The sequence below is a fragment of the Lactuca virosa genome, chromosome 5, assembly GCF_052849685.1.
Source record: "Lactuca virosa cultivar CGN04683 chromosome 5, Lactuca_virosa_CGN04683_v6, whole genome shotgun sequence".
In the NCBI taxonomy this organism is placed as follows: Eukaryota; Viridiplantae; Streptophyta; class Magnoliopsida; order Asterales; family Asteraceae; genus Lactuca; species Lactuca virosa.
The window spans coordinates 455,983,939-456,000,223 of NC_136430.1; the positions used below are offsets into that span (position 1 = coordinate 455,983,939).

The following is a 16,285-nucleotide window of genomic DNA, read 5'->3' on the forward strand; positions in this document are numbered from 1 at the left end:
TCCCGTTTGCCCCGGTTGACATCCCTATAATGCAATCTTTATAAAACCTATAAAATCATATATATATATATATATATATATATATATATATATATATATATATATATATATATATATATATATATATATATTCTTTGATGCTTCAAATTCTGCAAAATCGATTAGCAAAATGTAATGATTACATATTCATAACCGATTGGCAAACAATGTATTTCATCTCCTACAATTGATTTTAGAGGCATGTGATTATACTACTCTAAACTATGTAATGAATATGTAGTTGATGGTTATACAATTAGGATTTGCAGCTACAAATAGGTGAATTCAAATGACCTATTATTGACCAGAATCTTAGAAGTACCTGTCAATGTCATAGTGAATTTTGGTTGATGGCAACTCCATGTCAGATTTTGAATTTGGGAGCCAAACTCTCATTTGTCCGGTCTGTCGATATTATTGGGCGAATTCACAAAGAAGATATCGACCCTACCTTTGTTATCGATTGGATACATCCAGATTTCTATCGAATTTTTGGGAGAAGAGTAATATGCAATGTTACAAGTTAATTTTAGTTTTTAATAATTAGAATCAATTTCAAGATGGTGTTTTTAATTCTAAAATCGATTAATTATGATTTAATCAAGTATTTTGGTTTATATATTTTATAGATATACATGTAATATACTATCATACATATGTTGTAGGGGAGAGATGGGCAAATACTGAAAACCAAATTATCCAAATTGTTGGTACCAAATCCCCATTAGTACCAAATTTTTAACAAGACCAACCAGCCATATTTGAAGCTTTGTAACTCAGCCAAAACTTATCGGATTATGTTGACTCCAGAGCCTAAATTGTAGCAAAGATAGAGAAGAATATGCATGATAAAAGATAAGGGAGTTATGGTTGTCCAAAGATGCAGAAAAAAATCTACACCAACTTAAAATGCTGAAACGAAAAAAGCAACATAAGCCCATGTTTGGGGCACTATAACCCGGTCAATAATTAGCCAAATAAGTTATTAGCCAATCTAGATTTATAGACTGTTCATTGGTAGAATGGAAAGAATTGGAGGATGCCAGAAGCTAATTTGTAGCCAAGAAAGAGAAGAATAAACACACAAAAAAAAAAAAAAAAAAAAAAAAAAAATCAAGCTCATTCCGACCTCATATAAGAGTTTATGAGGGTCCCTCCATATTTCCAGTTACCTGACTGATTAAGACCTGGAACCGCAGCACTGAATACCGATAGTATTATACAAGTTATTAACATTAATTAGGACTAAATGCAAGAAAATACAATGTACATTATATTTTATTTTTTCTTATTATTATTGCATTGTACTTTCATTATAGCATTTGTATTTAGAAACTATTTCTTATTTAGGGTGGTTCATTTTAAAGTTCTTTTTTACTACTCCATTATGACAATAATAACCTACTAATTTGAAAATTATAGTCCAGTTGCAGCAGCTCAATTTACAAAAAGGGTGTGGTTTTAAGCGAGCAATAGTAAACATAGTAAACAGAATCAGTTTGTGCAATCTGACCAAAAACACGTCTATCAGTAGATTGTGAAATTCAATTCGATAGGCGGAAAGAACCACAATTTTGGCAGATGGAAGCCACCAGTCAAAGATGACATTTTCAAAAGCAACAACTACAATATTTTGCCCTAATTTTTATACATACCAGAACAACCTGCCCTATTGCCTTTTGAACATGTGCTACTCATGTTGAATATCCTACAAGCATTTGAAATTGAATTATTATACCAAGTGAAGTGACCACCATATAAAAAAATAATGAAGATTTCAAAAAACATACCAGGGGTTGTTTGAGAAGTTCAAGAACATGTGCTAGGATCCTTCTGTTCTCTGATTCTTCAAAACCCTAAAACATGTAAATAGTTGACAACTTGGAGCGACTATTAAAATATAAATGTCTATCTGATAACGGCTACAAATATGAATTCTAACGGTTTATGGAAATAAAGACATAAAAATGTTGCCTATAAAAAAAATATTTACATGGTTTGGCTATGTAAAGTGGTAGTTTGATGATGTAATTCATTAAACCATTGTATCTCAACAACAATAACATAAACAAAAACTTACCTCATATTCGTTTCTCATGAAATCCTCAAGAAGCCTTTTGTATTTTTCCTTAACAGAACCTACAGCCCCTGCTGTAGATTCAAAAGCTAGCAATGCGCTTGAAGCAGCCTCCTCATGTGTTTTTTCTATTGCATCCTACAAGCATTTGAAAAGTGAACCACGTATTATACCAAGTTGGATAAAAATACTAATTTATTAAAGGTTTCACCAGAAAAGCTACCTTATATTCCTTATGGATAATGTCACGAAGAATATGTTTATATTTTCTCCTTATAGAACCGGGCCCACCGGCCCCTACAGCAACACCCCTAAAAGCAGCTACTGCCTTATTACCGGCTTCTGCTAACACAGCCTACAAGCATTTAAAAATAAACTAAGTGATCACACGATTAAAAAAAAAACAAAAAATAATCAAGATTTCAGAAAACATACCACTGGAGGTTTGAAAGAAGACTTGTAAACGTCTTTAGCATGGTCCAATGCATTTTCTACTAAAAACTGAAAATGAAAACAGTTTTGTGTTACTAAATTGAGCCTAAGCTACTTATCAGTTATCACTAAATGGTTGCACCAAAAACCCTAATCTCAAAACTGCAAACCAATAAGAAAAGGTACCTGATTATTGCCTTTGCGAGCAGAACGACGTACTGAAATGGAGCCAATTGGCTCTTTAACAATGCCCATCATCATATGCTGTAAGATGAAAAGTGAAAACCAATTGCTTTTATCAACTTGGAATGGTGGCTTTTTAAGCTAAGGGTCAATGTTCTGAAATTGACAAACCACTATACAAAAATAACGTAGATTTGGGAAAGCATACTGACTGAGTGTTAAGAACAGAATTGAAAACTTCAGCAGCATGTTCCATTGCCCTTTTGCACTGTGAATCCTCAAAAGCCTAAAAGATGTGAATACAGTTGAGAGTTTTGTGCGATTCTCAAATCCGAATAAAAGAGAAATGACTATTTGATAAAAGCTGTAAATACGAATAAAGAATATAAAATATGTTGCACTTGCACATAATAAAGATTCAAGAAACAAAACATTTACATGTTTTTGTAAATTGCATACATTTCTATTTGCCCACAACAAAAGCATAAACATCTGATAGAAAATAATCTCTAGATCTAACATAGCAGAAACATCTAAAAGCCCTTCAAGGGGTTAAGACAACTATTCTGCAAATATAGTACCCAATGGAAAATCCATTACACATGTTTGGCAATGGTATACATACCAAGTTCATAGATGTAAAGTGGTAGTTTAATGGTATAATTCATAAACCAATTAAATGTATCTATATCTTAACAGTATAACAAAGGTTTCTCCAGAAAAGCTACCTCATATTCATTTGTCATAAACTCCTCAAGACACCTTTTGTATTCTTGTGCACCAGAACCTACAACCCTTGTTGCAAAATCAAATGCCACCAGTGCCTTCAAGAAAGCCTCCTCATGTGCTTCTTTTAATGCATCCTACAAGCATTAGACAAGAAACAAAAAAGTAATCGGAAAGTGTATAAAGCAAGTACTTGTTTCTTTTATGGACTAGATGGATCGAGATATAAAGGAGACACCAAAGCATTTGTGGATAAAAAACTATCTATAAATAATTCTAAATAAGGTTAAATGAGCATATTGCATTCAACAGTTTATTAAAGATTTTGCCAAAAAAGAACTACCTTAAATGTCGCCTGCAAAGCATCACGAATATTTTGTTTAACTTTTTCCCTTATGGCACCGGCTCTTGGTGTATATCTAAAATACTCAAATGCCTTATCACGTGCTTCCCGTACCCTAGCCTACAAGCATTTGAAAAGTGAATTATTATACCAATTGACAACATGATAAAAAACAAAAAAACAAAAATTAATGAAAACATACAAGGGGAAGGTAGAGAGAAGATTTGTAAACACTTCTAGCATAGTCCAATGCGTTTTGCAAATCTGTTTCTTGAACACTCTGCAAAAGGGGAACCTCATAGTTGTTATCCAACACAACACTTACATAAACAAGGTTTCAATTTCTATTTGGATATATAAAAAACATGTGATATTTTTGTTTAATTTCATTTACATTTGCTCACAGGGACAAGGCTCAAGTGAATTGATAAACATCTTTTATGAATTAGAAGTTTGTTGATTTCTGTTTAACAAAGTTCATTCAAGCTAGGTATTCAGTAAGCAATCAAAGTCTTCTTGTCTTATATGAAAAAGAAATGGTAAGTGATACCTATCATTAAAACAAAGGGAGTATCATATATTATATAGCAACCAACTGCTTTCACACTTCTTTGAAACAACTTATATTATTATTACTCCATATTAATTAATGAACCTGAAGTGTCTGAGTGTATAGAGCATTACTAATGCCCAGTAATCAATAAACTACAAAACCAAAGGTGATCTCTCCTATGATAAAAAAGAAAGTTACCTGATCCAAGATAGAGCTTTTGCCTTCATAAGCAGGATCACATACAGAAACAGAGTCGATTGGTTCTTTATCAATGCCAGACATTCCTATTTGCTAGTAAGTAGATCATATGCTGCAAAGAGAAACCCACTGACACTGTGTTTTATTATTTGATTATACACTCATAACATAAACCCTTAACAGTGGATTTTGAAGCTTTTGATGAATTAACAAACATTAATTATGTTTCAAGTCCAATGTATCCTATTATTGTCCCCTACACAAATAAGATCCCCAATCAAACATGTCCTCACGCAATGTCTTCTCCATCATTTTGTGGGAGAAACAATGGATATGTAATTAATTTTTTGGAATAAATTACAAATTTGGTCCATTTTTTAAATCTTCTCGAAGTCATCCTTAAGTTATGGATTTGGTCAACATGCTTTATGCAAAATCTCAAGTTTGGTCTAATGTTATTTCTTTTAATACTTATATTATATTCTGTTTTCAGATGGACTAAAATCTGTAATGATGCAAACGTGAAGACAACTTTGGGAAGATTTCAAAAACTCGACCAAATTTGCGATTTGGAGTAAAGCATGGGGACCAATTTGTAATTTACTCTATTTTTTATAATATTGTTATAATCCGTATACTTGGCTACCTTAAAGGGGACAGATCAAGACACAGAGGGTGTTTGGCAAAGCTTATTTAAAAAGGCTTTAACTTTTAACACATACCAAACGCCTGTAACACATGTTCTATAGAAGATTTAATATAGTTTGAAATGCACAAAAAACGTGAAGAAAAATTAATCATTACTCTTTAAGAACATGTTCAGACAACATAAATAATTCAAGATAAAACTCATTCCTCAAAATTACGTACACAAACAGCAACGCTACAGGTAAGATATTCACAAAAAAATGAGCAAATACATCATGTAGATTATCAATAAAAGGAAAGAACATACATTACAGAACTTCGATTGATGAAGAATCTGTGGCCGTATCCGTACTCAGAAAAACCCTAAAACGCTCGTAATAAACCCTAAAAGCCGGCAAGCAAGAGTCTTCTCAGTTCTCACTGATCTAAAACACGTTGAGATGATAACTATCAGCTATTATCACTTTAGCCCCTGTACTTAAAGATAGGGACTTCGGTAACCCTGGACCCTAAACTTGATAACGCAATAACGGGAATTTTTGTCTTGGTCTTTTTTTTTTTTTTTTTCAAATTGTTCACAAACACTTTGTTATGGTCATTTTAATACACTCTTTAGGTAGGTGTTGTTTGTTTTTGGAGAAGTTAAACATATGTAGTTTCCAGATCATAATTACAAAAGAAGAGGTTGAGTAAGATATTGTTTGTTTTTTAAGAGGTAAAATGTTTGTAGTTTGTAGATCATATATACAGACATCTGCAGAACAAGAGATGTACCAAACATCTGCAACCTACAACAAAAATATAATTTTTGTTTTTTAATGTCTACAAGCTAAAATAAATTGATTTTTTAACTTAAAATTTTTTTAACCTTGTAATTAAAATAATTATAGTTTACAACGCTGAAATATAATTCATACATGCACAATAACTTAAAAAAAAAAAAAAAAAAAAAAACGTTTATTCTATATTTTGTATTAACTGCTCGACAGTTTCATCACGTAACTAAACCATATATTTTATGTCTGTTGCAATACCATAATACCATATCGTCAACCTCGTCTTCACCGTCATCAATGCAAACATGACTATTTCGAAACAACACATTAGGTTGATCGTATTGAGGAAAGAATCCATCGCTCAAACCATATTTCCTTATAAAATTATGAAACGTTAAACATGCAATGGTAATTTTCTTTGTGTAGCCAACAAAAATAATGTCATCTTCTTTAATATTGGGAATCGTGCTTTCAAGACACCAAAAACACGTTCAATGATGTTTCGAAGTTTTGCATGTGCATGATTAATTTTTTCTTTATTGGTCGTCTATGACAAAAATCTCCAAGCCAATACATTATGTTATGATACAAAGCCACAAATCATCAAATGTGTGCATACGTGACATCACAAAGATAACATTCCTCTGTAAAAATATAAATAATTAATTAGTTTTAAAATTAAAGTATAAATATTTAAAAACCCATAAACGTATATGGTCGTGGAAACGGAAATGGTGTATGTGGATATGTTAATACTTCTGATAATATTTTAACATCATGTGCTACCCTTTCATAGTCGGCTACAATAAACGTTAAAATCATGTTGAAGTCATAAATTATCAATACGTTTTAATCACAATCATCTTTTTCCCTTTCTCTATATAAATCTTGTTTTATTTTAACAGGAACAGTAGCATGTATCAAAGTTCCATCAAGTGCACCAACCGCTTCTTTAAAAACTCGTCGTAGCCTCTTATTATGTCCAAAATGTTTGGATTCCGATTAAAAAAAGGTTGCTAGTATTATATATTTTGCGAAAAGCATCATTCTATTCAACACTTCATAAAAAAATTATGAATTGTTTGCTTTGAGTGTTGAAATCTATTTTTTTTTTTTGTTTTTTAAAGTTTGTATACTACATAAAAAACTTAATTTTATAAAAAATGATTTTTCAATGTATTGTAATCTATGACAGCAACGAACTTGAATTGTCTTTAAGATACATTTTTATTATGTATCGAATAAAACTAAAGAGATGAGGAGGTTGTAAATACATATATAGTCAAATGTATTAATTTCAAGTTGTTTTTGTAAATACTAATTTAAAAAATCAACCCCTTAATAAATATAGTGTGACTAGGGGTGTTCGCGGTGCGGTTTGGTAAGGTTTAGAGTTGAAACCGCAAATCGCACCGCACATGCGGTTTGAGTTTTTTGGAAACCGCAAATCGCACCACAAAAGCTCTAAACCGCATTATGCGGTGCGGTTTCATGCGGGCGGTTTGTGCGGTTTATGTGCGGTTTATGCGGTTTGATAAGTTGTTTCAATTTATAACTTTCGTTGTTATTCATTCCATTTAAACACTTTCAAAATTTATTAATTATATTGCATACCCTTTAAAAGGCATAGATATTGCAAACAAAAAAACCACATCATGTTTTGCTAAGTTGTTATGACTTATGAAATTTGATATCATAGTCTTTTAAGTCTTTAATTACCATATTTAACCATCGTGATATAGAAAAAAGTTATTGGACAGTATGAAGTATTTGGTGATTGGAAACTTTGATATATATATATATATATATATATATATATATATATATATATATATATATATATATATATATATATATTTATACAACGCGGTGCGGTTTGAACCACGATTTGGTAACTATAAACCGCAAACCGCACCGCATAGTGCAGTTTGACAAAATTACGAACCGCAAACCGCACCCCGAAATTCTAAACCGCATTATGCGGTGCGGTGTGGGCGGTTTGTGCGGTTTATGCGGTTTTTTGCACACCCCTAAGTGTGACTACTAAGTTGATCAAATTTCAACTAATTTGATTAAAATAAAATAAAACAACTATTTAATATGATTGAAAACAAAATCATCTATATATGTAGTTATTCGTGAATAAATTCAAAATCAAGCAGTTTTTCTTTAACTTATAAAACCAATATATATCAAGTCTATAGGAACGAGACTTTCAGTGTAGTTATGAAAACTTTAAATTAACACATTTGACAATATAGATATTTTACATACAAGGCTAGCTACCTTGTATGTGGTTATCGACATTTTATCCTGTCTGTAACATCCATTTTGTGAGGTATTATATTCTTGGCATTTTTGGTTAAGTGTTGATTGTTAAAGTCGGAAAGGGGATTATTACGTTGGGTGTAATATAAGTACACACAACGTACTCACCTGACTTGGACGCGGGGGGGAGCACCTTCGTACGTTGGGCGTACAATATGTATGTTGGGTGTACGTTGTGATTCAGCAAACCCTAATTTTTAGGGTTTAACCCCTATATTGTCACAACTAGAATTTTGGCTAGGAAATTATGTCTATATGTAATCAAAACTCACTCGTGAAGTCCTAAACCTAATTCAACACATTTCATACACTCGACTTTGGGTTTGTAACCCTAACTTCCCGGTTCAAAACTATTATTGGGCCAGGAATCATTTATTGGGCCTAATGGGCCAATAAACTCTCAATTGAATTATTTTGAACTACGAATCCTCATTTGGGGCCTAAATGGACCCACATTCATTAAGCTATAGCATTTTGGGCCATATTGGGCCTAAAATGTCTCACCTTGTCTACATGGGCCTTAATGGGCCATGAATGTTTTCTTGAACCTCATTGGGCCGAAAACCCATTGTTTATACCATCTTGGGCCGTAAACACCTATGTGGGCCCACATGGATCAAAACTCCCTAATGGGCCAATTGCAAGAACAAGCCCAAGGCCCATATTTTCCTTTTTCCCTCTCATTCTCGAAAAATATATATAAAAAAATTATGGGAAGGAACATCTTGACACCTCACCATTTCATGGTGAATATCCATGCATAGTATCCCTCATATAACAATGAAGTCTCATGTTTCTAGGCAAGTATTATCACTCCCCCCCCCCCTTCCCCTCTTATCCTCGGCCAAGGAGAAAGCACCACCACCACCTTCATTTCACTCTTAAACTCACCCAAAAATCCTCTCTAGAACTCTCAAGAAAATCTTATTTCCCTCTCCAAATTCGTGTGAGCTTGTATGTAAGTCATAGGATACTTCATCAAAATCCATCCATTCTTGGTAAGCTACTTCTCATCAAGGTGTTTAACTTCATGTTCATGATGAACTTACTTCTCTTAACACTCCGTTTCATGATCCATGTACCTTAGAACCCCATAAGTTTGAGATCTACTCAAGGGGAGCTTGCTAGGGCTGAAATCTCTCTCATTTCTTCACATAAAACCGAATCCATCAACCCAAAGTGAGTTCATACCCCTATTTTCGGTTTTATATTGTTTTTGGGGGAGGATACAAATTGCCTTGTGTTAGATCTATGTGTTTATGTATGTATATGTGTGTTTTATGTTATGTGATGTGATTTTTACTATGAAAACTTGTTGAAACATCACAAAACTCGAAATATTCACTAAACATGGTGATATTTGCAAACTAAAAGTATTACATATAACATACTATGAAGTGAAATGAGAAAACGTGTTGAAGAACACTAGAAAACTAAATAAATTCGTGTAGAGGGCCATTTTTGACAAAACAAACAAAAAGGTGAGATTCTTATGTAACTCACGGTTGTGAGAGGACCAAAATGGATAACTTTTAAATAAAAATGGATTTTTATGAAGTTCATAGTTTAAAAGGGACAAAAGTGTAAATTTTCACAAAATGGGCCTCAAATTTGGTCTTCACGGTTTCATGGGCTAAATTTGTAAACTTTTGACTTTTGTGGGTTAAATTCTCATTTTAAACAAATTTGGGCCAAAATTGTAAATTTTCGGTTTAATGGGCTGAAAATGTAAATTTCTTTAACTTGGGCCGAAAAAGTAAAATTCTAAACATTTGTGCCGAAAATGTCAATTTTTCATAAAAATTGGGCCGAAATGTTATTTCTAACATGTCACACCCCCAAACCAGACGGCGGAAACGTCCGGGGGTGGATGACTTCATTTGTAGTATCACAACACATGCATTATAGCAATCAAAGTACAAACAACCATTGTATTAATAAGTATAAGTTTTTAGATGTGTTCAATCAATGTATATTGGCACCAAAATAGTTATACAAAAGAAGAAGACATAACTCAAAATAGCTCCATCTTCTCAAAATCTCGGGGAGTACATGTCTACTGATTCCCTGAGAATACAAGTAATTTGAAAAGAGAGTATCAACATAAAGCTGAGTGAGTGCATAAGTATTTATGTTTGAAAGTATATTTTCTGTTCTAAGAATATGTAAATTGTTCCAGAAAATCCTATATTTTCTGCTGTATATGAAAAGTAGTTTTAATCTCATAAAACCGTTCTTTTTGTAAACCAATGTTTTGTGTTTGTATTTCTTTTATAAAACCTGTAACTGTGAGTGTGCCTGGTTCCACCAGCTGTTATTGTAAACTGTAATGTAATACTGTAGATTGTATCTTGTAAACTAGTACTTTGAAGATGTACTTATGTTTAGTTAATTATACACTAACGTATTGTTAATATCTTTTTAATGAGTTATTATAACCATACTAAGACTAGATGGCCTGAAACAACGCTTTGAATGCGTTAAAAACTGTTGATAACAACTGTCATTCGTAGGCGTGTATGTCTGGCTGTAGCTAGCAGTCTGAGTGCGGGGTTGTCAATCCCAATATAGATCTATACACACTTGTTTCGATCCCCGACTGGAGATTATGGTTATAATGTCAGGACTTTAACTATGTTGTTTAAATAAATAAACAACCTGAATCTATTGACTCATAAAAAGCATATAGACGTTACATGTATAATAGTTATGAAAATCCAATCATTTTGAAATAAATGATTGATAGTATGCTCCTGAATTAGTGTTCATAACATGTATTTGAAAGATATATACCCTGGACTAGTTTTGAATCAAACCCCTGTTCTTGTAAAATAGTGTATTCTAGTATACTTGGTTCGTGAATTAATGTTCTATGAATCATAAATTATACATATTATAATTTATATGTACTTTCTGAATTTATAATAATTGTTCATGAATGCAACCCCTTGCTCGACATGTTACAAAGGGTAATGAAATTGAATGAAATAACCTTTATATTTATATACATATACAAATATATATAACTAAAATTTAAACGACATTCGGACAAATAACCGATACTATAGGCCCACATCCAAACAAGGAAAAGGAACCAAAGTGAGTTATCAGTCCTAAGCCCTTTAAATCTTTTACATATATATATATATATATATGATTTTTGGGGAAAACATAAGTTTCTAAAATCATTTAAAGAATTTAACATTTTGAAATACTTTTGGTGACTTGATGTCATTTTAACACAATTTGAAACTATTTGATTTGATGATAATTGAAATCCATTTTGATGAAATATTTTGAAACCATTTGATTGTAATACAAAATTCTTGTGTTAGACTTGTATTCCCCCCCCCCCCCCTTAAAACAGTAAAAACTATGAAAATACGGGGGTATGAACTCACCTTTTGAAGGGTGATTCTAATGATGATTTGATATAGGATGTTTAGTTCCACAAGTGTAATCCCGTAGCAAAACAAGTCCTATATAGTGATTTGTATAGCATATATGAAACCAACTAGCTAATATAATCATAGGAATGATTAGAAACTGGACTAATTTGTAAGTATAACTTACAAATAGGAGTGTTAGAAACTAAAATGGAAGCTGGTAGGTGTTCACGGCCAGGAGAGGTGTTCACGGCCCAAAATTAATGAAGGGTTCATGGCCCTGAAGGTGTTCACGGCCCTGAGTTCTTGATGAATGATGAACACTTGATGATCCTATGCAAGGTTGTAAGAAGATTCAAAGGTTTTCTGATGGGTGTTCTTCGTGTTCTTCGCGTGTTCTTCGTGTTCTTCGTGAAAACTGTTAGATATTGTGAAGAACTAGTGATTAACACTTGAATATGATGAGAAAGGATGATCCTAGCATGTTCTTGAGGAGAGAGGGTGTTCTTGCTTGATGATACTTGAGAGAAAAGGTTGGAATTGTGCTTGAAAATGAAGAAATGAGTAAAAAGTCGGTTGAAATTCTTATATACGCGAGGGTTCACGGTCTGAGGGTTCACGACCGTGAACCTCGTATACGGTCTAAAGTCGGCTACGGCCGAGAAGTGTTCACGGTCTGAGGGTTCACGACCCTCGTTCACGGCCGAAGCTGTTCATGGTTGTGAGGTTACTTTCTGAAGGAAAGAAAGAAAAGGATGCGAACAAAACTCGGATTTCACTTATTCCCTTCACATATATTTAATATTCTTAGAGTTTTAAACATGTAAAGGTTATTTTACTAACCTTAATAAAATCCAATATAACAAAGAGGACTTTAGTTGATCCAAGTTTGATTAGGATTGACTTTACAAGTAGAAAATAACGGGATGTTACATTATCCCCCCGTTAGAGAGAATTTCGTCCCGAAATTAGGATTAAAGTGATACAGAAAGACTATGGAAAAAGATGTGGATATTTCTGTTGCATTTGATCCTCCCGCTCCCAAGTGAATTCAAGTCCCCGTTTTGCATTCCAGCGAACCTTCACTATCGGGATACGACTTTGTTTGGTTCTCTTGACTTCCCTGTCTAGGATCTGTACGGGTTCTTTCACAAAGTTGAGGCTCTCGTTTACCTCGATCTCGTCGAGTGGGATAACAAGAGTCTCGTCGGATAAGCACTTTTTCAAGTTAGAGACGTGGAAGGTTGGATGTATGTTACTTAGTTCTTGAGGTATTCGGAGTTTGTAAGCTACTGGACCGATTCTAGCAAGAATCTCGAATGGTCCTATGTACCTTGGGTTCAGCTTGCCACGCTTTCCAAAGCGTATCATGCCCTTCTAGGGTGAGACTTTTAACAAGACGCGGTCACCAACCTGGAATTCCAAAGGTTTTCTCCTCTTGTCAGCGTAGCTTTTCTGCCTATCTCTGGAAGCTTTAAGTCGCTCCCGAATTTGTACGATTTTCTCTGTAGTTTCACAAATGATTTTCGGACCAGTGAGAGTACTGTCAGGAACTTGACCTCTAGCTAGTTGCGTATCACCCACTTCAGCCCAGCACAGAGGTGATTTGCACTTGCGGCCATAGAGGGCTTCGAATGGAGCAGCCTTTATGCTAGTGTGATAACTGTTGTTGTAAGAGAATTCGACAAGGGGTAAATGAGTATCCCATGCCTTTCCAAAGTCTATCACGCAAGTTCGCAACATATCTTCTAGAGTTTGGATCGTCCTCTCACTTTGCCCGTCAGTTTGTGGATGGTAGGCTGTACTCATGTCCAGCCTAGTTCCCAGAGAGTTTTGTAAAGACTGCCAGAAACGAGAAGTGAATCTACTATCTCGGTCAGAAATAATAGATATTGGCACACCATGCAGTCTAACTATTTCTTTGAGGTAAATTCTTGTTAGATTCTCCATCTTGTCGTTTTCTTTTATTGGCAAGAAGTGTGCGGATTTGGTCAATCTATCGACGATTACCCAAATAGTATCATAACCACCCGCTGTCATGGGTAAATTAGTTATGAAATCCATCATAATCCGCTCCCACTTCCATTCAGGGATTTCAGGTTGTTGTAATAGACCTGAAGGTTTCTGGTACTCTACCTTGACTTTGGCACAAGTAAGGCACTTGCCCTCAAAGGTAGCGATCTCGGCCTTCATGTTAGGCCACCAATACAGTTTCTTGAGGTCCAGATACATCTTGCCTAAACCTGGATGAATGGAGTATTGGGTTTTGTGTGCTTCATTCATAACCACGTCTCTGTAACCACCAAACTTCGGTGTCCAGATCCGGTTCATGAAACAATAGACTCCATCATCCCTGACTTCGAAGTTCTTATCCATTCCTCTCAGGGTTTTACCTGCCACATTTCCGGGTTTCAAGGCCTCGAGTTGAGCCTCTCTGATCTGTGTGGACAAATGTGAATGGATTGTCATGGTCAACGACTTTACTCAACGTCCCCAATATTCTTTTCTGCTAAGGGCGTCAGCTACTACATTGGCTTTACCAGGGTGATAACGAATCTCACATTCGTAATCGTTCAGTAGCTCCACCCACCGTCGTTGTCTCATGTTCAGCTCTTTATGGTCGAAGATATGCTGAAGACTTTTATGGTCCGTGAATACTGTGCATTTCGTGCCATATAAATAATGTCTCCAGATCTTCAGAGCAAATACCACTGCTCCCAGTTCAAGGTCATGTGTTGTATAGTTGACCTCATGCATCTTTAGCTGTCTTGAGGCGTAGGATATAACCTTTCCTCTTTGCATAAGAACACATCCAAGCCCTTGATTAGAAGCATCACAGTACACTACAAAGTCCTCCGTCCCTTCAGGAAGAGACAGGATCGGTGCACTGCACAGAGCTCGCTTCAGCATTTGGAACGCTGTTAATTGTTTTTCTCCCCAGCTAAAAATTACACCCTTTTGCGTTAGGGTAGTAAGTGGTTTAGCAACTCGGGAGAAATTCTGGATGAATCTGCGATAGTAGCCAGCAACACCTAAGAATTTTCGGATTTCTGTAGGTGTTTTAGGTGCTGGCTAGTTCTCGATTGCCTTGATTTTGGAAGGGTCCACGTGTATTCCCTCCGAACTAATCACGTGACCAGGAAATCTACCTTCCTGATCCAAAATTCACATTTTGAGAACTTCGCATAAAGTTTCTCTGTTCTCAGAGTTTGCAATACTCGACGACGATGTTGGCCATGCTCCTCTTCACTTCTTGAGTAGATAAGGATGTCGTCAATGAAGACTATGGCGAATTTGTCCAAGTACGGACGGCACACTCTGTTCATTAAATCTATGAACACAGCAGGTGCATTCGTCAATCCAAAAGGCATCACTACAAACTCGTAATGACCATAATTAGTTCTGAACGCTGTTTTGGGAATATCCTCCTCCAAAATTCGTAGTTGGTGATACCCGGATCTCAAGTCTATTTTCGAGAAGTAACTCGCAACTTGAAGTTGGTCGAACAAATCGTCAATGCGAGGCAAAGGATATCGGTTCTTTATAGTAAGTTTATTCAGCTCGCGGTAGTCTATGCACATACGGAATGATCCATCCTTCTTCTTCATGAACAAGACCGATGCTCCCCATGGTGAGAAACTTGGTCTTATGAAACTCTTGCTAAGGAGTTCGTTCAGCTGGCTGGATAATTCCTGCATTTCAGAAGGTGCAAGACGATAGGGGGATTTGGCTACATGGGTAGCCCCAGGGATTAAGTCGATTCTGAATTCGACTTGTCGTTCGGGAGGCACTCCTGGGAGATCGTCGGGAAATATGTCAGGAAAGTTGTAGACCTCAGGAATGCTCGTGATGTCTTTCACTTCTTGATTTTTGTTTACCACGTGAGCTAAGAAAGCACAGTACTCCTTGCGAAGGTACTTCTGTGCCTTGATGCAAGAAATGATCTGAAGGTTCGTTTCGGGTTTGTCGCCATAGATGATAAGAGTTTCGTTATTTGGCAAGTTCAGGCGAACGGCTCTTTCATAACATAGGATGTCGGCATGGTTAGAGCACAACCAATCCACACCAATAATGACGTCTAAACTTTTGATAGAGACCGGCATAAGGTCTATTGGGAAAGAAAAATTATTCAAGGTAAGGGTACATCCTATGTATATATCGTTGGTGTATTCAGACTTTCCGTTAGCCATTTCTACTGTGAAGGTTTCATTTAGTGGTTGGGAGTTTTGATTTAGCAGGTGTTTGAAATTATGGTTCACGAAGCTCTTCTCAGCACCACAATCAAATAGAATGCATGCATAAGTATTGTTGAGAAGAAACGTACCCGTGACCACCACAGGGTCTGTCACAGCTTCTTCGTGACCCATTGCCAGAATCCTCCCAACTCCACCGGCATTTCCAACTTTCGGACAATCTATTTTGAAATGCCCCACATCACCGCATCCATAGCATGCTTGACCTACTCCAGCAGCAGGTACTTGGTTAATCGGTTGGGGTGGTGATTTACAGAATCGGGCAGTATGCCCTTTCCTATTGCAGTTACGACATTGCATTTCCCGGCAATTTCCGTTGTGGTGGTAATTGCACTTTTTACAT

General features: G+C 35.3%; 1 protein-coding gene across 2 annotated transcripts; it reads right to left on the reverse strand.

The window, feature by feature from the left end:
* Positions 1-1,495: 1,495 nt before the first annotated feature.
* On the reverse strand, positions 1,496-5,620 carry LOC145116857 (uncharacterized). 2 transcript variants are annotated; one of them, XM_079053167.1, is made up of 12 exons: positions 5,507-5,620; positions 4,552-4,663; positions 4,003-4,080; positions 3,801-3,920; positions 3,460-3,594; positions 2,940-3,017; positions 2,735-2,812; positions 2,552-2,617; positions 2,340-2,471; positions 2,120-2,254; positions 1,830-1,895; positions 1,496-1,747 (listed from the first exon to the last, which is right to left on the reverse strand). In XM_079053167.1, the coding sequence occupies exons 2-12, from the start codon at positions 4,633-4,635 to the stop codon at positions 1,730-1,732; spliced, it is 990 nt and encodes a 329-aa protein (XP_078909293.1). In that variant the 5' UTR covers positions 4,636-4,663; positions 5,507-5,620; the 3' UTR covers positions 1,496-1,729. The 2 variants fall into 2 exon arrangements, with proteins under 2 accessions (XP_078909293.1, XP_078909294.1); XM_079053168.1 differs by having other exon boundaries at positions 4,552-4,680; positions 5,507-5,606.
* Between the last annotated feature and the right edge of the window lie 10,665 nt (positions 5,621-16,285).

Excerpts from the sequence above, each read along its gene's own strand:
- LOC145116857 (XM_079053167.1), bottom strand. The coding sequence starts at position 4,635 with ATGTCTGGCATTGATAAAGAACCAATCGACTCTGTTTCTGTATGTGAT. Across the intron at positions 3,595-3,800 it reads CTTTGCAGGCGACATTTAAG|GATGCATTAAAAGAAGCACA; the intron begins GTAGTTCTTTTT and ends TAATGCTTGTAG. Across the intron at positions 2,255-2,339 it reads TTATCCATAAGGAATATAAG|GATGCAATAGAAAAAACACA; the intron begins GTAGCTTTTCTG and ends AAATGCTTGTAG.